The 21,741-nt window shown below is 39.0% G+C and overlaps 1 protein-coding gene across 1 annotated transcript in view; it reads left to right on the top strand.

Moving 5' to 3' along the window:
- The window catches only part of KCNH1 (potassium voltage-gated channel subfamily H member 1), a 272,168-nt gene extending 251,416 nt beyond the window's left edge, over positions 1-20,752 (top strand). Inside the window, exon 11 of the mRNA XM_058165313.1 lies at positions 19,910-20,752. Within this exon, the coding sequence (XP_058021296.1) occupies positions 19,910-20,752 (843 nt within the window). The remainder of the gene's footprint in view (positions 1-19,909) is intronic.
- Positions 20,753-21,741: the final 989 nt, after the last annotated feature.

Genomic DNA, 21,741 nt, shown 5'->3' with positions numbered 1-21,741 from the left:
GTTATTCACGTATTGTAACCGAGATATTATTGCTAATAATAAATAACTTGAGTGCCACAAACAGTGATGATGGCTCTGATGTAGATGTGTATAAAAGTGGATTATGTAAATTAAGGAAATAAGATAGATTCTTGATCTGATTCAGTAAAATTATTAGACTCATATTAAAGACTTTGTCAATGCAAGCACAACATAAATTATTTATTCGTGGAATAGCACAAATATTTTGTTAAAATGTCCTGAAAATTCAAAATCTAAAATATAAATACTGGGTACAGAAAAATAAGATAGATTCTTGATCTGATTCAGTAAAATTATTAGACTCATATTAAAGACTTTGTCAATGCAAGCACAACATAAATTATTTATTCGTGGAATAGCACAAATATTTTGTTAAAATGTCCTGAAAATTCAAAATCTAAAATATAAATACTGGGTACAGAAAAATAAGATAGATTCTTGATCTGATTCAGTAAAATTATTAGACTCATATTAAAGACTTTGTCAATGCAAGCACAACATAAATTATTTATTCGTGGAATAGCACAAATATTTTGTTAAAATGTCCTGAAAATTCAAAATCTAAAATATAAATACTGGGTACAGAAAAATAAGATAGATTCTTGATCTGATTCAGTAAAATTATTAGACTCATATTAAAGACTTTGTCAATGCAAGCACAACATAAATTATTTATTCGTGGAATAGCACAAATATTTTGTTAAAATGTCCTGAAAATTCAAAATCTAAAATATAAATACTGGGTACAGAAAAATAAGATAGATTCTTGATCTGATTCAGTAAAATTATTAGACTCATATTAAAGACTTTGTCAATGCAAGCACAACATAAATTATTTATTCGTGGAATAGCACAAATATTTTGTTAAAATGTCCTGAAAATTCAAAATATAAAATATAAATACTGGGTACAGAAAAATAAGATAGTGCTTGCAATAATCTTCAAAGCAGTGATGGCAACCATTTATTTTGTCACCTAACTAGAAGAAATATACAGGCATGGACAACAGATTTGGCATCCAATCGAGCCTTGCTTTATATATTTATATATAAAATTTTATATATTTATATATAAAATTTTATATATTTATATATAAAATTTTATATATTTATATAAAAAATTTATATATTTATATATAAAATTTTATATATTTATATATAAAATTATATATAAAAATATATAAAAATTTTATATATTTATATATAAAATTTTATATATTTATATATAAAATTTTATATATTTCTTTTCCTTTTATTCTTTTCTTTTTTCTTCAATTTTTTTACTCCTTTCTGTTCTCTTTTCTTTCTTTAGATTAGTTTACATTAGACTTTACTATTATAACAAAAATTCTTCATAGAAATTATATATAACAAATGTAATATATTTCTGGATCAGTGCAATATCAAAAAGAGTTGGAGGATAAAGCATCTGACTCCATTTAGTTTCCTCTATTTGCTTTGCTGCAGTCTCCTTTAATGAATGTATCCTGTAGCCAGTATCATAGAGCTGCAAAACCAGGATTTGTGGAGATTACATAGTATTCTCATCTCTTTCATTAAAATAGGCTTTGGCACTGGGAAGGTAGATAATATTATTGAGAACAAAAGGCATTATTGCGCTGCATTTATCTAGCATGAAAGTTGTGAGCCAAATGTTTTCCATCTGAATGTGCAACACATCTTGCAAAATTTCTGGAAATGCATATTTGTGCATTACCTATTTTTGCCTATAATATTTTCTTTATATTTTTGAACTTTTTTTAGTTAATTTATTACTTTTGATTTGAAACACTGGGTTAGTAATTCAATCAAAAACTAATATCAGTTGATACTATTGAATTCAGATTTTAAAGAAGCTTTAAATCACTGGAGTGAGTGTATCTATTCATTCAACAGATCAAGAATTTAGAACATTGAAAATAGAATAATAGATATTAGATCTATTAGATAGATAGATAATAGAATAATAATTTATTCTAAAATAGAATAATAGAGTTGTAAGGGATCACAGATATCTTCTAGTTCAACCCCCTGCTTAAGCAGAAGACTGCGCATGCACGCACTACCTCCACCCCCACCTGTGCATGCATCCCAGCCCCCCCTGTGCAACGGCCCCCCGTGTCCCATTTTGGGCCTGGAAAGCATCCTGCACCAATCTTTGCTGGCGCGAACGGCCTGCTCCATGCCCAGAAGCAACAGCGCAACAGCCACCCAGGGCAAGGAGATGGCGGTGGCAAAGATAATCATCATCATCATCATCATCATCATCATCATCATCATTTAATTTTTATACCGCCCTTCTCCCGAAGGACTCAGGGCGGTTAACAGACAGCTAAAAGATGGGTGGGCTGGGGCTTCCCTCCCTTCCCACCTGACCGGCCAGAGCACGGGGCAGCATTTTTTTTAACTCTCAGCTGAGATACAATTTTTTTCCCCTTTAAGCTGAGATTGTTTCACTTTGGAAATTTTATTCATCTGTTATTGTCAATACATATGTGGACTACAAAGGGAGCCAGGCAGCCACAGACCAGTGGCCTCTGATGGCCATGGCTGAATCTCTGTCCCTCAGCTGCCTTGCCGCTTTGTGACTCCCCTGCTGCCTTGCCAGCCAGGCTTTCTGAGGGTAACAGCCAGGAAGGTTTTCTCTTGCTTTTCTCTTGCCTGGGGGGGTCTGGGGCACTTGAGCAACCTGGCTGCCTCGTGCCGAGAACCACGTTGCCCCACCACACTCGCCCGGCTGACTGCAAGTCTTTTGGCAAGCCTGGCACGTGTCACTGGGACAGAGGGCAACTGGGTACCAGCCTGTTCCCTGTTGAGACAAAGTAGTGGCTATCAGCCCTGCCACCTTGGCCTCCAAATGTGCAACCTCTGCTGCCCTGTCTGGGCTCCTCCATGCTGGGAGCCACCATGCCTGCTGCTTTGGTCTTTGTGGCTTTGGTCCACCAAAGCCCACCAGCCACACCTTCTCTTTGGTGTTGGCTCAGTCAATGGAGCAGTGGCAGGCATGCTGGAAGTTGGGCGACAGGCCCATCTACAGGTGGAGCAGCACCCCCGCCATGCCTGCTGCTTTGATCTTTGGGGCTTTGGCGAAAGCCACACCAGCTCCATCTGCTCTTGGCGTTGGTTCAGCCAGCAGCGCCCAACCTCAAACAGTGCAGGACCCCCATCCGACCCCCGCCAGTTGGGCTCTCTGGCCACTGCAGGGGGAGGCGGTGATGGCCACAGTCCAGGGGACACACGCAGCTGGCAGAGCGTGCCAAGAAGATTTCTCAGCCTCGCTGAGCGGCCATGGGCCATGGGGTCGCCTGTGCAGGCAACCCAGCACCCCCTCTCACCAGCTGCTGGTCCGCCAAAGCCCTGCCAGCAGCACCTGCTTGGCTGGAAGCTCCCAGTGGGGAGGAGCCCAGGTAGGGTGGTGGAGGCCACATGTTCGGAGGCCAAGATGGTAGGGCTGCGAGCCACTGCTTTGTCTCACCAGGGAACAGGCCGCTACATGGTTGCCTTCCATCCCAGCAATGCATGCTGAGCTCGCCTAAAGACTTGCAGTCAGCCAGGCGAGCATGGCGGGGTGGCGCGGTTCTCATCATGAGGCAGCTGGGTTGGTCAAGTGCTCTGGACCCACCAGGCAAGACAAAAGCAGCAGCAAGCCCTGCCCGGCTGTGACCCACAGAAATTCCAGCTGGCAAGTGGCTGGGGAAGCCTGTGGGTGGTGGACCGGCAGGGCAGTCACGAAGCTGCAAAGTGTTGTGTCTGCAGGCCCCAAGCCGGGCTTCCTGGCAGAGAGTGACTCGGAGAGTGAGGGGGAAGAGCCGACAGGGCTTCTTTCTGCAGAACCTTCCCCTCTAGCTCCGCTCCAGATTCCAGAGGCAGGCCAGGTGGAGGAGGAGGAGCTGACATGGCCTCTTTCCCCTGACCTGGCAACGCCCCAAGAGCCAGCTGAGGAGGATCAATCATGGCTAGATGCAAGGCAGCGACGCCGAGTGAAGCGTGCACAGCAAAAGGAAGGAAGGGGCCGGCCCAGGGAGTGCTGAGTCACGGAGCCACACCCCACAGGGTATAAAAGTGGGTGGAGCTGCCTTTGGGCTCCGTGATGGACAAAAAACTGACTTTTGGAAACTTTGGCTGCTTTATTGTGAGACTCAGGAATTGGCTTTTCGGACTTCTGTTTACTTCTGAACTCTGGGTTGCTCCAGCAACAGACCGCAGTAGCACTGAAGAGATAAGGAGGACTTGGCAGGCAATCGCAGGTTCGTTGCCAGAGCTGATATCTGTAGCAAGAATAAATTGCTGGCAAATACAGTCAGCTCATGTGTCTTTTGGAGGGTGTTTGAGGGGGACAGAACATAAAGGCTCCCAGCAGGGAGGAGCCCAGGCAGGGTGGCAAAGGCCTCAGATTCTGAGTTTTTTCCTTTTAAGCCAAGATTGCTGCTTTTCCCTCGCCTGGTGGGCTGGGACACTTGAGCAACTGGCTGCCTTGTGCTGAGAACTGCGTTGTCATGCCATGCAAGGAGAGGGAAGGGGAGGGGGAGAGCCACTGCCATCATGTACTTCTTTTTCTTCTTCTGGCTTTGAACCCAGCTGACTTGCTTGCCCCCAACCATACTTGCTTACTCTGTTGTTTTTCATTTAGCTGCCGCTCAAACTCATCAAAGTTAAACATGGCTAGGGGAAGGAGTAGCAGGTAGGGCAGCCAGCTGCCCAGCCAGCAAATGCTGCCCTGCTGCCCCATGTGCCCAAGCCAGCCTGACGCTGTTGCCTTTCCCCCTGCAACTGCCATTGTTGCTGCTCTTCTGGGGCGGCAGGGCTGTGCAGGGGAAACACTGGAGACAGTGCACTGACCGGGAAGCGGTTGCGCTTCCTTTGCAGAAGTGGCAGGGGAGGTTGTATGGGGCTGGCCAGCTCTTCTGCGGCGCCCAAGCTGGCCAGGTGCTCTAGACCGCCAGGGGCCATGCAAGAATCCCGCTCAGGTGGGGAGGGAGGGAAACCCTGGCCCTCCTGTCCTGGCCAACAGCTCTGGGCTCCCCGCTCCACATCTTTTGGCACGCGGGCCCATTGCTCTTGCCACTGCTGGTCTTCGTGTGTACATGCGCACCAGAAATCAGAAGACCAAGTGGCCGACTTGCATGCGCACACTGAAAACAGATAGATCTGCTTCCTGGAGCATGCATGCGTAATGGGTGGCTGCTCTTTCTGTTTCCAGTGTGCCCATGTGTGTAAAAACCAGCTGGCTGGCGAGCTGGAACCCGGAAGAGCAATGGGCGACGGCTCCACATGCCCGGAGAAATGGCTCTGTGTGTCACTTCCAGCACATGTGCCATAGGTTCGGCATCACAGCCCTATATCATTTCAGACAAATGGTTGTCCAGTCTCTTTTTGAAAGCCTTCAGTGATGAAGCACCCACAACTTCCGAAGGCAAGTTATTCCATTAGTTAATTAACTCACATGAATATCTCAAAGTTCAAAGAGCAACATTTTCATATTGTCTTACATCATACAGTTTTCATTAGAAATTCTTTATATTTGTGATCCATGTGGGGAAACATATAGGATGGCTCTTCTGAGCGAACACAGACATTTTGCATCTTTTCTCCTGTGAGCCAATAAAAGAACAAGGATGTCTTCTATTAACAATAGCCATAGTTTTCCATTTCATTTGAATTTGGAAATTGTAGTTAACAATCTTCAAGATCTAAGTTTCACATGCTGGTGTCAGGTTCTAGTAGTTAAATACCACTTCCACAAGATGCTAAGTCTTCAGAAGTCTCTCTGAGCATGGTTGTTTTCTTGAAGAACTCCTAGACTAACACTGATGGTGATGGTGTTACCTAGGTAAGCAATGAAACATCTGCAAGAAAACAACCAAGTTCAGAGAGCACCAAGGATCCTTATTTCAACCCTGAGCTACAAATAGTGTCCTTTATTGATACTAAGTCTTTACTGTATCCTCTGTGTATTATAGCATCAGATTGGTAAAAATTGCTGTGTTCTTTTGGCATACTGTATGTACCTGCTTATAAAATCAAGGGGTTTGTTTGATGTTGAGAGTTGTTAAAAGTATCCATCAATTCCTGCAGCTCTTCAAGTTAAAAAAATCCAGAAACCCATAATCCTGTTTTAAGAAAACTAACACACAAAGGGTTTAATGCTGGCTGGTCCTGCTCTTATAAATTAAGTACTATTTCTTTTCTGCCACTGTTTCCTCTATGAAATTGACTTTTTTCCGCAAAAATCCGTTTTTGTCCTTTTATATTTTATATTTTGTCAACAGAATATGCAGGGAATGCTATGAAGATTAATTAAATGTTTTCAACTCTTGGATGTAACGAGGTGTTAGAAGTGTACATCTGCTCTATTCATTCACATTCTTTTATCACCCTGGTGTTTCATTTTATGAAGTAAAGTAAACAAAAGTATTTCTAAAATTACATCCATTAACAAAAAGTTTTTGGAAAGGAAGTTTCTTTATGTGGGAGAAAAAAAAGTTATTCTCTTTCATCCAGTTATGGCATTGACACATTATTTTGAATGGAAGTAGGTGTTAGCTTTTTGATATTCACCATAAAACTGAGCACATTCTGCTGAAAAAGGTATTCTTTCCAAAGCTGCCAACTAAGAATTCCTTTAAACTATGGCAGCTCTAGTTTTATAGAATGTAGTTTGGCTCTATTTCCCTATCTGCTAGCAATTTTATAGCAGACTGAGGTAAGACTTTTTCAGGACTTTTTGTTGCTCTCTGAATTTGTTTTCTTCTAGCTAATTCTGTCTATTCTTTGGTTTTTTAAATTTTTTTTGGTTTTGTCCTCTCCTGTTTAATGACTGTTGTCTAAATTTGTCTGGTGAGTTTTAATGGTTAGTTTTAGTATTGCTTTGTTGTTAGCCATCATTAGAGTCTGTTTCAACCAGAAAGACCATCGTTCGTTTAAGAAAAGAGCAAGACTATTAGAAAGTAAATTGCTATCAGCCTGTGGTTAGCTGAGAGCCTGAATAATTTGCAGTAGATGTTAAATAACCTGCATGATGCAACAAGGACTTTTGAACTGAAAACTGATGTTTCCAAGACCAAAGTACTTATATTCGACAGCAAAAAAAAAAAAGAGCGATCCATGTTATACATAAATGCAGAAAAAGCAAGTAGATGTATTTGTATGTGTTAGTATATATGTATTGAAGCTGGGGAGATGGATGGAGACATTTTAAGACATGCAAATGTTCGTAGAAGGGCAATTAATAAGATGTAATGGAAGGAATTCCTTCTGTTGCAAGGACTAAATGTTTGCTGAAAGAGCAATTAAGCATACTTTTCAAGAACAACATCCCCCTATGCCTGAAGAGAAAAGTTTTTAATCAGTGTGTGCTACCTGTTCTAACATATGCCAGAGAAACATGGACACTAACCTCACAATCTATACAAAAAGTATGAGTGTTTCAAAGAGCCACGGAAGTATACATGCTCAGCATCATAAGACAAGATAAAAAGACCTGCGCATAGATTAGAGAACAAACAAAAATATACGATGCCATAAAAAAAGTAAAAGAATTGAAATGGAAATGGGCTGGTCACCTAGCAAGAAGAAGTGATGGCAGGTGGACTAAGGCAGTCATAGAATAGATTCCACTTGATTAAAAATGTCCACAAAAGAGATGTAAAACAAGATGGAGCAATGACATCAGCAAGTATGTCAACTGGCAAAAGAAAGCTTAGGACCGTATTGGTTGGAAACATGCAGAAGAATCTTCACCCTGCAGTGGATAGACAATGGCTAGAATGATGGTGATGATGATGATAATCATAATGATGAGAGAGCAAGTGAGTAACAGAGCAAGTTTCTGCCCAGTATGTTATGCAATGTTGAGTTGGAGATGTTAGGATAAACTTGAAACAGGTCGAATGAAGTCAGATTCAATACAGAATACAATCATGCAGTCATGCAGAATACAGTCAGATACTGAGGTTTGTCATAAAGAAGAAGACATAGAGTCTTAAATGATATAGGGTTTCCTGCCTAAGTAGAGGATTGGACTAGAAGACCTCCAAGGTTTCTTCCAGTGCTGTTACTTTCTTATATAAGTACTCAGTTAATGTGGATTGAATACAAATGTGAATTAACAATATGAAAGAAGTACCGGTACTCTAAAGTGGTTTGCCATATAAAGAGAATGAGACATGAAGCAAATACATGGAGGAAGAATTAATGGGTTGAGGGAAAGACCGAGTAAGCTGTGACTGGGCAGGGCTGGGTAGAATTGATGAGACCATGAAAAAAGGAGATTTGAGAAGTTCAAAGAATAAAAAGCAATGTATGAAGTGGTATCTAACAGAAATAAAGAAGGTGTGTATGGAGAAAAAAGAATATTGAGAAATCTACTGTATCAATATTCATAAATCCAGAAAGAGAAAAATAAGCCCTTATAAATTAAAATATTGTGGAAGAAATTAAGAGATCCACAAAGGAAAAAATGGTAAAGGGAACATACTTGTATGTCCAGTATGACATTTAAATTTTTTCCCCTTTGTGTCAGTTCTTCCAAGGTAGACCAGGCTAAGAAACCAAAGTTATAAATGACTATTATATTACATCATATATCATATGATGTAATATAATCATATGTAATGTAGGGGACTGGAGGCTAAAACATATGAAGAACGGTTGCAGGAACTCAGTATGCCTAGTTTAACGAAAAGAAGGACTAAGGGAGACATGATAGCAGTGTTCCAATATCTCAGGGGCTGCCACAAAGAAGAGGGAGTCAAACTATTCTCCAAAGCACCTGAGGGTAGAACAAGAAGCAATGGGTGGAAACTAATCAAGGAGAGAAGCAACTTAGAACTAAGGAGAAATTTCCTGACAGTTAGAACAATTAACCAGTGGAACAACTTGCCTGCAGAAGTTGTGAATGCTCCAACACTGGAAATTTTTAAGAAAATGTTGGATAGCCATTTGTCTGAAATGGTGTAGGGTTTCCTGCCTGGGCAGGGGGTTGGACTAGAAGACCTCCAAGGTCCCTTCCAACTCTGTTGTTGTTGTTGTTATACAAAATGACAGTATACACAGCAAACGAGATAATTATGCTGGATGATGATGATGATGATGATGATGATGATTTTAATTATATTAATTTATTACATTACATTGAAGTCTGAATACATTTCCCTCCTCCCTTTATCTTTGTGAGAAGTTGAGAAGATCCAATCTGCGATGCTTTCAAAAATTATATTTCTTTCTTAGACTCAATTTTTTAAAAATATGACATTGTCTTAGTTGTGGTTTTTCTCCTATTCCTCAAACATATGCGGTTTTCCCTTCCTATAACTGTTACATAAGTTGAATCTGTGCAAAGCCCCTCCCAGTCACTTCAAAGAGCAGCTGGGAGTCAGAAGGGCCCCCAAGTTGTGCACAGCCTCAAACAGGGCAGTACTGCCCATCCAAGATGGAAATTTCCTCAACCCCAAGGAGGGCCAAACAGCCACAGCCCCTCAGTCTTGTCAGGAGTGCTCCAGCTGGAAATGTAAAGCCTCCAGACACCAATCAGAACATTGTCAGCTTCACCTCTCCAGCTTGGGGCTGAGATGTAAAGCTGGATATCACATCAATGAAAGCCAGGACATAGCGAGGCCCTGGAGTGAGTTGCATAGAGGCAACTCACTCCAGGGCCTCAGTCTTGGATTCTTGGTTTTGGGTTTGGATTTGCCATAAAAAAAATAATGTCTGCAAAAAATGCCCAGAATTGATTTTCTTGTTTTTTTAAAAAATTAACTTTATTATACTATTGCAGGAGAATGTATGTAGGTCAGATGATGACTTAATTAAAATTTAACATTCTTTTCCTTTCCTCCCGTTTCCCACGCCTCTTTTTAATCCTGTATTATCTCCTTGCTTGCTTTTCTCAAAAATAAGTTCCACTGTGTTAAGATGAACATCCTGAGATAAGCTTGTTTCTGATCCCAGCTTATTCACTAACATTGTATAAGATGCATTCTTGTAATGTAGTTTTTTTCCCCAAATGCAGTACAGCATTTGGCAGCAAACATACTTTTTAGTCTGAAAGATGATACAAGTGAGTTGAATTTAACAATATTTTCCCTTTCAAAATGCAAAGCCTTTCTTCAGTGTCATTAATCAGTGATATGGGAATACATTTATTCCAACTCAAAATAATAAATTCTAAGTAAACTTTCATCCGACATACTTTTTCCATCCTACTGTGGCCATTATAAAAGAATATTTCTGTGTTATAAAAAGAAATGCATATTGCCTCATTCATATTCTCAGTGATCTCTTATTTTTACATAATGATAAATGCCAAAAACTTTGAAAATATTCTCTCTGATCAGCTATGGAGTTTCTAGTTAACTCTAGAACCTGTCATTTTCTTGATGTTTTTAATGAATGCTATAAGTAGTATGAGGGGATTTTTCCCCCCGTAGAGGTGGCTGATTTTAAGCAGTAAACAAATAATTCCCTCAACACTGTCAAACTATTTACTAAGTCTGCACTATTAATCTTCTCATCGTTCCCATCAGCCATCTCCTTCCACTTATGACTGTATGACTGTAACTTTGTTGCTTGTATCCTTATGATTTATATTGATATTGTTTCCTGATTGCTTATTTGGACCCTGTGACCATCATTAAGTGTTGTACCTAATGATTCTTGATAAAGGTATCTTTTCTTTTATGTACACTGAGAGCATATGCACTAAGACGAATTCCTTGGCCAATAAAAAAAATCTATTCTATTCTAATAATAAGAAGATTTTAAATAAAATTCTATTAACTTTTCACATGTGACATTAAAATGACAAAGATGCCATAGCAACAAAATTAATTTTGGGCCTTGCAGAACTTGTTAATTTTACTTATATCTGCCAAACTTCTCAAAATATGATGTAATAATACAAACATGACGTAATATAGACCTGGGCATTCTATGGTTTGTAGGCCTCCTCCGTCTCTTTGGCTGTCCGTGTCCAGTTTGTGGTGGTGGCTGTCCGTGTCCAGTTTGTTAAAAAGAGTGGCAAGTTTTGGGCAGAGTCTTCAAAGTGAAGACTCATGGCACCCTGCAAATGATACAAGTTATATACTTTATGTCATTTCCAAAATTATATAATTATAACATATTGGACAATTATGCCCACAGATATATTTTCCAGTACACCATTTTTAGTTCCTTGGATAATGAATTACATTAGACAAATAAGAAAATAAGAAAATTCAGTTTTAAATACAACTGAATTTTTTTTGGATTCTGTGGTTATCATTCCTCTCTTTCATAGAACACATGTATTCTTTGTTGCCCTCAAGTTCTCACATTAGCTTTTGAAGAGAGTCCCAAAGGTGCTTTTCAAAAGACAACTGGACTTTCTTTGCTTTTTCTTTGAAAACATTTCACTTTTCATCCAAGAAGCGTTTTCAGTTCTGAATAGTGAGAAATATAAGGATTTATATTCTTTGCAGTCTGAAAGTCAGTCATTAGTTCTCTGGGAGTCATTCAGGCCCCTTGGGAGTTTATCTATACAGTCAGAAGACACTGCTTTAGATGAATACAAAGAATATAAATCCTTATGTTCCCCATCATTTAGTCAGAATGGAAGAAAATTCTTGGATGAGAAGTGAAATATTTTCAAAGAAAAAAACAAAGAAAATCCAACTGCCTTTTGAAAAGCACTTTTGAGACCTGGATGATTGAGAATCTCCATAGAAATATCTGAAAAGAAGAAATAACATGGATCTATTATTTTAAAGAAAATTCATACTTCATCAATAATACAACATACCTATAAGTAGAAAGATATAAAGAAAATTTTAAAATTGATATGTCTGATATAAAAAAAAGTAAAGGAGTCCTTGAAAATTTTACTTCACTAGTTGTTGTAGTTCTCATCATTTCAAGGCCATTGAGCTAGCACTGTCTGAAGATATTTCTATGGTCATGTGGCCAGCATGATGGAGTGCTGTTACATTCCTACTGAAGTGGTACTTATTTATCTACTTGTATTTGCATGGTTTTGAACTGCTAGGTTGCCAGGAGCTGGAGCGAGTCTGGAACTCACCCGATCTTGTGGCACTCAGGTCTCGAACCTGGTCTGCCAGCTTTCCAGCCAACAAGCCCAGAGTCTTGACCACTGAGCCACTGTGAAACCATATGTTTGATATAATATGAAGTTATTTCTATTTTGTGTGTGTGAACAATAAAATTATGTGATGTGACTTTTTTTTGATAAAGTTTTTTTTTTATTTGCATTTATATCCCGCCCTTCTCCTAAGACTCAGGGCGGCTTACACTATGTCAAGCAATAGTCTTCATCCATTTGTATATTATATACAAAGTCATCATATTGCCCCCAACAATCTGGGTCCTCATTTTACCAACCTTATAAAGGATGGAAGGCTGGGTCAACCTTGGGCCTGGTGGGGCTTGAACCTGCAGTAATTGCAGGCAGCTGCTGTTAATAACAGACTGTCTTACCAGTCTGAGCCACAGAGGCCCTCTCAAAGTTGAGCACTATTCTATCATGGGGGGGGAAAAGCTTCAACAATTTATCAGTGATGTATCCCTTAACTGAATTCATTTCAGAAATCTGATTTATCAGTCTGAGTGAAAAATTATTTTGAGACTCAATTAAGATTGTGCAAATCAAGCAATAAATGCCCCTTTTGTTGTAAACTACAATTACGGAATAATCTACTGCATCCTAGTTGTTGTTGGTATGTAGACCCAGTGAGGTGAAAATCCCGGCAACCTGTATGAAAAAACTATATATACAATCTTTTTATTTTCTTGCTTAATTTCTGCCCTCTTTGTTGTTTCATTGTTTGATGTATCACTGAACAAAATTATGTTAATGATTCATGCCCTTTTTTTAAAAAAAATGAAGCAACATTAAATGCATCTTTGGCTCGGTATCTGCTCCTAAAATAAGATCTGCTCCTAAAATAAGTGCAAGCAGCAGATGCCAGATTGATTAGGGATGGAATTTTGACATCATTCTTTCTATAATCAGGACAGTCTTGTGAGAAAAAAAATAGATGAATACAATATTTTAAGTGAATAAGATTCCCAGAATATGAATTTTGTATAAATTTAAGATGTAAAAATACTACCCCAAGTTACAACTAAATGTGAACAGAACTAGCATCCTCCTGAAATCTCTTCTGATGTCACACATTGAGATGGCCAGTGTCCTGAGAAAGAGGAATTTTCTTTTCTAATCTGGATTCTGCTTCCTTCCATGTTGTATTATCTTCTGACTGGTTCCAATTTGGAGTATCTCCATTTGCTTTTCTTATCATTTAGTCTTCTATTGGGCTAGTGCAGGGGTCTCCAAACTTGGCTCTTTTAAGACTTGTGGACTTCAACTCCTAGCTTTGCTGGCTGAGGAACTCTAGGAGTTGAAGTCCACAAGTCTTAAAAGAGCCAAGTTTGCAGACCCCTGCACTAGTGAATAACTTCATCATTACAGCCTCGTTTCATAGTCTTTCTTTTATTCTTTTCACTCTCATCTGCTATTTTTAAAATGCTTCCAAATTCCCATCAGAAATTTTTAAAAGCCTCCAAATAAATGTATGATAAAGTATATATATTCTTATGGGAAATATCAAATAAAATTCTCTCCTGGCTTATACCCACCTTCACTGATCATTAGATTTGTAAGCAACGATGGAAAAGTTTGTTAGAATGGTTTTTGTTTTCTTTTAGATTTTTTAAATTCTGCCTTTATTATTTTTTTAATAAATAACTCAAGGTGGCAGGCATATCTAATATCCCTTCCTTCTATTTTCCCCACAACAACAAGCTCTGATGGGGGTTGGGCAGAGAGTGAATGACTTACAACCATCCAGCCAGCTTTCATGTGTAAGGCAGAACTAGAACTCATCGTCTCCTGGTACATTTTACTGCAAAGGGGAGCAGTCATAGACATCTGGAGGAGGTTAGAGAATGGTGGGCAGAGCCAAATGACAGAATGTACAGTGTGATATTACAACTGAATTCTATCTCTTTCATATAGCCATTGCAATATCAAACTTACATACAAATGTTGTTGATCTTGCTCATGTCACCATTTAGATGAAATCTTTGCTTGCTACAGGTGCACTAGGCAGGGTGAAAACTTTACAAAGCTTATTATTTGTATTAGCTCTACCGTGGCTTCTCTTTTTCTCTCTGTTTTAATGCTTCCTTTTCATTTAAATGCAAAACCTTCCTCCCAGTGCCCTTTATTTCTTGTTGTTTGTTCTATATCCAATGTTCATTTGATTTGTGTCATTGGCTACAATAAAGGGAATACATGGGGGTGGCAAGAAACATTATATTCCATGGACTTGTTCCTTTACAATATATTTCTGTCTTAGAGAAAGAGACTTTTCTTTTGTAAGTTACATAAACCATTTTCTGCTGTGGTATATAGCAAAGTACAAGGTCCTTAAAGAAAGGAAAATTGGTAAGGAATCCTGATGAGAGAATTTTAGAACCTTCAATCCTAATATGTTTGCTCACCTTATTAATACAATCTGGTTAAAACTGCTATTCATACAAATAAAATATTAAAAATATAGGAGGACACATGAAGAATGCTTATAACAACTTTAAAATGGGGAAATCTGGGAGTTCAAGTCAACAAATCTTAAAATTGATAATTTTGAGAAACACTGGCATAGAGAATGTGCCCATGCCAGATTGGAAGCAGCCCTTTTCTCATGTTAGACCCAAATGCTTGTGGGTCCCTGCCCCTCACACAGAATGTATTTTAAATATTTATATTCATAGAATGATAGATTCAAAAGAGACCTTAGACATTTTCTAGTTCAATCCCCACCCAAAGTAGTAATTCTCATCCCATTCCAAATGAACAGGTGTGCAAGCACAGAAAACCAATGATGGAGCACTCACAACTCCAGGAGCAGACTGTTCTACTTCTTAATAGTCAGAAAATTTATCCTCCTTTCAACTTGGGATCTTCCTCTGATTCTTGTTTTATTTTCAGCTTCTAAACCCATATCTTTTCCTTGTGAAAGTCCTTCAAGCTACTGGAGAACTACTATCAAGTCTCTGCGTAAAAGGGATATTTCTGAAATATATTGTCCATTTCTGATCTTTTTTCCCCTCTGTATTTAAAATTTACCATTTAAAACAGGGGTCTCCAACCTTAGTAACTTTAAGGTTTGTGGACTTCAACTCCCAGAGTTCCTCTCAGCAAAGCTGGCTGAGGAACTCTGGGAGTTCAAGTCCACAAGCCTTAAAATTACTAAGGTTGGAGACCTCTGATTTAAAAAAAATGAGGAAGGCAACCTGTTAAAAACGAGCTACCAGTATAAGAAGTACCTGCATAAAGGGTATCATTTTACTCTTTGGGAGTAGGAATTAATTTGAATATCAAGATTTGCTCGTTATGTTTTAATTTATATTATCTCCATAGAGTCCTCTCAAAATTCAAGATATCATTACCATTAATTAAAACCATGGCTGGTCTTGTTTAGTCTTTCACATGCTCCATCCATAAGCTTTATTAAATGCTTCTATTTATTTCAGTAACTCTGATGATTTACTCATGGATATTAAGCATAGAAAAATAGTGTCTAGAAGTTTATGCCAGCTATGTGGGATTCAGAATTGCTTGGCTGGTTATGTAGTGAATGGGAGATTTGGGAATTGCCAGAATGGCATTTACCAATCACCTGGAAGACCTGCAATCCTTGTGGCTTTGGTTGCAACCCCATTTTTAGTGCGCTGTGGTGGAGACCAAGCAGAGATGTGGGATCAAGCAGCAGTTATGCAAGTCAACACGAGACTGATGTAATGTAAAGAAATCTGCAGCTCAGCATATCATGTTTTCCTTTATACCTGGATGCAGTGAGGCTTGTGATCTGGTGTGAACTCCCCCCCCCTTGTTATCCTGGGCTGGCGTAGAGTGTTCTTTCTTAACACCTGAGATACTTCTTGCCAAACAAGAAAATAAAGGTGGTATATTGAGTGGCAAAGGAGGGAGGTAAAAGGAACAGAGGCAATATCAGATCAGAGTTTGCTCACTTTGACTAGACAACTACAGCTGCTGTGGCTTGTTGCTTTCCATACTTCGGCCTTGGTTGGCACTGTTGTGTTGGATTTGGACCTGGTGTTGTCAATCTGCCAACCATCTGGATTTTTAACTCACTGAAATTGGATGACACCAGGGTGAATGAGGAATGGTGGTTATATTTGGTGGAACTTCTAAAACCTCCAGAACCATACGGACTGCTCAACCTCTTGAAGCAAATCTGGGAGGTTGTTGGGTGTGGCTGTGAGGGGCAAGGGTGGTTGGAAGCTGGTGCAAGTATGAATTGCATGGGTGGGGTGCATGAGTTCCTTGCTTGGAAGAGATAGCTGTGGCTACAATGGAACCAGATTAAAAAGTGAGGACAGACAGTACCTTCAAAGTCGTGACAGGTAGAGAAGGTATGACAGAATTTGAGGGTAAACCATAGTCAGGGATATTAGGGAGGCTATTCGTCACAGTTCGTCAGTTGTGACGTGTGCTTGGTTTGGAAATACCTGAATATGGCTAAAATGGGAAACAAATAAAACATGGTTGCTGAGTTGATTCAGTAAAGATTTGTGAAATTAGATTAGATGAATGTACTTTTCAGCTAGACTGGTCTTAAGTGCATCAGGTAATCACACTTAGGCACACCCCCGAATGTTTTCATCCTAGGGGACCAGGTGTTCAATAGCTCCTTTTCAAGCTGCCTCACCCACGGTCCATTATATGCCAAATGTTTGAGGAGTCTGAGGGGTTAGAGGCAATGCATTAGTACATTTAAAGTGAAAGGTATAAATAATGCATGCTGTGTAGCTATTTCCAACCACATAATAGCTTCAGTCTTTGCTACAATGTGATGCTTGTGCCAAGTGAAAGTGTCAGAGAGTAGCTGCAAGCTAAATGATATCCCCCTGAGGATGTTGGGGGCGGGGGAGGGTAGAGGGGCGGATGGCTCATGGAGGCTACAACTGAACTTACGAATCTTCATATTTTTCTGCTCAACCCATTTTAATTTTGAGATTTTAAAGCATGCCACAATTTCAGTCTAGAATCTGCCATTTAAAATAGTTTTAATCTGCAACGTAAATGATTTAATGGTATTTCACCGTTGAACTTCCGTGCATGTATGCTTTTGAGGGTGCATGAGCACACAAAACAATTTTAATGAATGCAACAATATCATAATAAATGTGCCATTGTAAGACCGTGGTCTCTGGACTCTGGACTTGGAAACCCTCTATAAATCTAAAAGCTGTCAGGCTGGCCTCTGAAAATTGTATAAGGCTGTTGTTAACAAGCTCGGCTCCCAGGTCTGATATTAACCACCAGAGCATTTATAGAAAATAAGAGAGCTGCATTTGTTCATTCACCCTCAGGAGTTCTAGGATTCAGTGTATGTAGGAGAAAGATAGGAAAAATAACAGTCCCTGTCTATATGATTATACCTAGGGGGTTGTTTGTTTTTTTGTTTGTTTGTTTACATTTATACCCCGCCCTTCTCCGAAGACTCAGGGCGGCTTACAGTGTATAAGGCAAGGTTGTGGGTTTGTCTCAACCACAAACCCCTGCAAATAAGTTATTGACTATTTGTTCCAAATGTTGTTGTTGTTTTTTTGCAATCCACTCCTGCCTTTATTTCTATATGCCATTTTATCTAATTGGTCCACTAGGATCTAAATTATATGATCATTTCCCCCCTTTTCATCATTTTCTGTTATATGCCTTTGATGACTATCTAAGCCCTTTTACTTCCAAGACCTTCATCTAGGCAGGATTTTTGGGGGGCTTGTTCTTTTGTTTTTGTTTAGCCTGATGTCATGTGGCATTTTAGCAACCCTCAGTACAAGAAAGCTATAAATAATCACAGTGTCACATGACTCTAAATTCCATTAATGCATTTCCATAGAAAAAAGTTTCATTCCAGCATTTTTACCCTTTTCTTTTTCCCTTTCAGTTTTCTTCCACTTTTCAGGGAACTTCAGAGTGGCCAGGAAGATACTCAGTATCTGATGGTTGACTGATGATTTGGTCCTAAAACTTAACAATTCCATCACATTGGTTCTACTTTTTTTAAAAAAATTGCTTCATTATCCTGAATTTGAAGAGAGGGAGGCAGACCAATTTCTCAAAAAGTTTGATTCTATCAGTTTGGATTGGAATCAAGAGGAAAGTTTCATATCCCACAAGCATTGAATAAAGGCATTTCACTCAACAATGTTCAGACAACCAGTTGTTATTGTAATATATCTTTGCTTAATTTATTTTAAACTTGCTTATTTTAAACTTCTTGCAGAGGAAATTTTTAAAATTCCATCATCATATGATTACCAAGCTATCTGTATCTACTTGTGCATAAACACAAGTTGACCATCTGAGGATTTCATATTCCATGAAACTTGTCCATTAATAAAACTGTCTGTTGGTTGCTAAGCCAGTTTCCTTTTGAAGAAGACTTATCTTTTTAAAATCTAAACTAGTTACCTCTTTTTATCTAAGTTACTTCCATTATGTATGCTTTCTGATAAAAAGTTCCAGGATGAATCCATTATTTATGAAACAGAAACATATTTTTCTTTGAGTATGTGTTCTGGATGAAGTGGTGACACAACAGTAGTACTATTAGGTAATGTTTTAATTAATGAAGTCTCTAAGCTAAAAATATTTTGTCTCATCTTCTCAGAAGTACCAATTAGCTTCTCATTACAAAGGCAAAGAATCTTCTCTCAAAATATTACTTTGTGACAAGTAGTCAAGTACCCACATTAATGGATGGAACAGTATTGCCTTGGGCAAGGAATATTTTTTAAAGCCTCAGAACTAGGTCCACATAATGAAAATAGGAATTTTATCATACATTTTGAAATGGGTAAGAACAAAAAGAGTAAAGAATTCTAGTGAATTGCAATGTATTATGAAAACCCTGGATGGGTTTTCTAAGAAGTGATTATGCGTTTATTTATTTAATTTAATTTAAAGACCACTGATTGTTTCAGCTCTATGACATTCTGAAGGAATATATTACATAACAAATATAGCAGCAATCGAAGACCCTTCCATTTTTGACCAATTTATTGTGAAATAAGGTCTCATGGGTCATCAAAATATTCAAGCAATAAGGATTAACACTAAATGATTGTCTATAGCAGTAAACTTTCGTATGTTCAGTTATTTTCTGAGGCAAACTAAGATCCTCATAATCTGTTCTTGGGAATATAGTGATAAATATATTTTCTATAACTATTTGAGCTATGAATTTTTATTTGTTCATCTAATGCTAGCATTGATGCAATTCAGGTATTCCAGTGGCCACAGCAATGTTTCTAAAAATATATATCCTGTATATATATTGTCCTAGTGTCTTGGAGAGGGATGCAGTGACTTAGTGGCTAAGATGCTGAGCTTGTCAATCAAAAGGTTGGCAGTTCAGCAGTTCAAATCCCTAGTGCTGCATAAAGGGTAAGCTCCCATTACTTGTCCCAGCTTCTGCCAACCTAGCAGTTCAAAAGCATGTAAAAATGCAAATAGAAAAAATAGGGACCACCTTTGGTGGGAAGGTAACAGCGTTCCGTGTGCCTTTGGCATTTAGTCATGCCAGCCACATGACCATGGAGATGTCTTCAGATGGTGCTGGCTCTTCAGCTTTGAAACGGAAATGAGCACCGCCCCCTAGGGTCGGGAACATATGTGCTAGTCGTTTACCTTTACCTTTATTGTGTTGGATGTAATCCACATGTGGAAACTTGTGCATTTTTAAGTAATAGGAAAACATATTTTGAACTCAATATAAATAATCTGTGATACAGCAGTCGTATGTATAGGTCAAAATGCAGGAATGGATATCCTATTTTGTCATGTTTTTTTTCTCCCTCTACAGATTGTATTCCGGAAGATCAGTGATGTAAAACGAGAAGAAGAAGAGAGAATGAAAAGGAAGAATGAAGCCCCTTTGGTCTTGCCACCTGACCATCCGGTCCGTCGGCTTTTCCAAAGATTTCGGCAGCAGAAGGAAGCCCGACTAGCTGCAGAAAGAGGAGGCAGAGAAGACCTTGATGTTGAAAAGGGCAACATTTTAGGAGACCACTCTTCCCACACAGTTGTCAAAGCTAGCATTGTCACTGTAAGGGAAAGCCCTGCAACCCCAGTTGCCTATCAGTCTGCCTCAACATCAGGTGTATCTGATCAGGCCAAACTACAAGCTCCAGTTTCAGACTATGTTGGTGGGAAAGCAACAGGAGATTATCCAAAGCGTAAAGGCTGGGCAAAATTCAAAGATGCTTGTGCCAAGGGAGAGGACTGGAACAAAGTTTCCAAAGCTGAATCCATGGAAACATTGCCAGAAAGAACAAAAGCAACAGGTGAAGCTACATTGAAGAAGACAGACTCTTGTGACAGCGGCATCACAAAAAGTGACCTGCGCTTGGACAATGTGGGGGAAACACGAAGTCCTCAGGATCGAAGTCCCATCCTTGCAGAAGTCAAACACACTTTTTACCCTATCCCTGAACAAACTCTCCAGGCAACTATGCTGGAAGTGAAACATGAATTGAAGGAGGACATCAAAGCTTTAAATACAAAAATGACCAATATAGAAAAACAGCTTTCTGAGATATTAAGGATATTAGCCTCTCGAAGAAGCTCTCAGACACCACAGGAGCTGTATGAAATATCAAGACCCCAATCTCCAGAATCAGAAAAAGATATGTTTGGAGCAAGCTGAGTGGTTCTTTAAACAGGAGTGATTTGAATATCCCTAAAAACACTATCCAACACCCACTTAATGTGTTTAAGGAAACGAACATTTAATCTTTCTTTTTTTTGATGATCATGATTTGAGGGGCCAGCTTGTTAACCATGTCCCCTCTCCCTTAATGGTACAGTGACAAGAATTGCAACCTCATGTCAAGATGGCAGCTGACTCTGAAGTCTTTTTTGACAGCAAGGGTACAGTTTATAATGTTTTTCCTACTTCATTCATGCATCCTTTTCCACTCAAAGTTATTTTTGACAAAAACAAACTAGAGAACTGAAGTTCAAGCATTAGCTTCACATACATTATTTACCAAGTTTGTAGAATCTCTTCAAATGGAATGTGTGAGACCCAATTCTCCCTGATCATAAGATAATATCTATAGAAGGGCTCCACAAAAAAAAAAAAAAACCAACAAAAAACAACAACCCCAGACTCAGTTTGTGACAACTTTGATCCTTATTGAGTGGGAAGCTTCATGTGGCTCTCTCATGTGAGATGTTATTGTGTATGTATGGTGGAAGAAATCTCCTCCACTCCACTTTAAAAATACTTAAGTTTTAGGCAATTGGACCAGGGAAGTTCAACTGTGTCCTTTTCAAGCTTCAGGTTGCAAAAATGACTTTACATTTTTTTAATTTGTTGGTGGGTAGCTGAATAAGTTCTTGCCTGGTGAAATGAACTTATTTTGCCTCCCCCCACCTTCATCAGAATTTTTAGGGATTCCTGTTGAAGTAACCAAGAAAAGACCCAGAAATGAGATGACATTTATGGAATTTGTTATCAAGAAGTATAGTTTTTAATTTCAGCTATGATTCATAGCAGGCATTATAACTTACCACATAGTTGGTAATATCTCTTTACAAAAATAGAATACTAATTGGCCAAGGAGCTCAGCCGTCCGAAGTAGCGAAGCTTTTTCAAACAAAAGCTTTTACCTCGAGTGGTATTAATGACAA

Source organism: Ahaetulla prasina, chromosome 1 (genome assembly GCF_028640845.1).
Source record: "Ahaetulla prasina isolate Xishuangbanna chromosome 1, ASM2864084v1, whole genome shotgun sequence".
In the NCBI taxonomy this organism is placed as follows: domain Eukaryota; kingdom Metazoa; phylum Chordata; class Lepidosauria; order Squamata; family Colubridae; genus Ahaetulla; species Ahaetulla prasina.
This window is presented reverse-complemented; position numbering and strand designations above follow the sequence as displayed.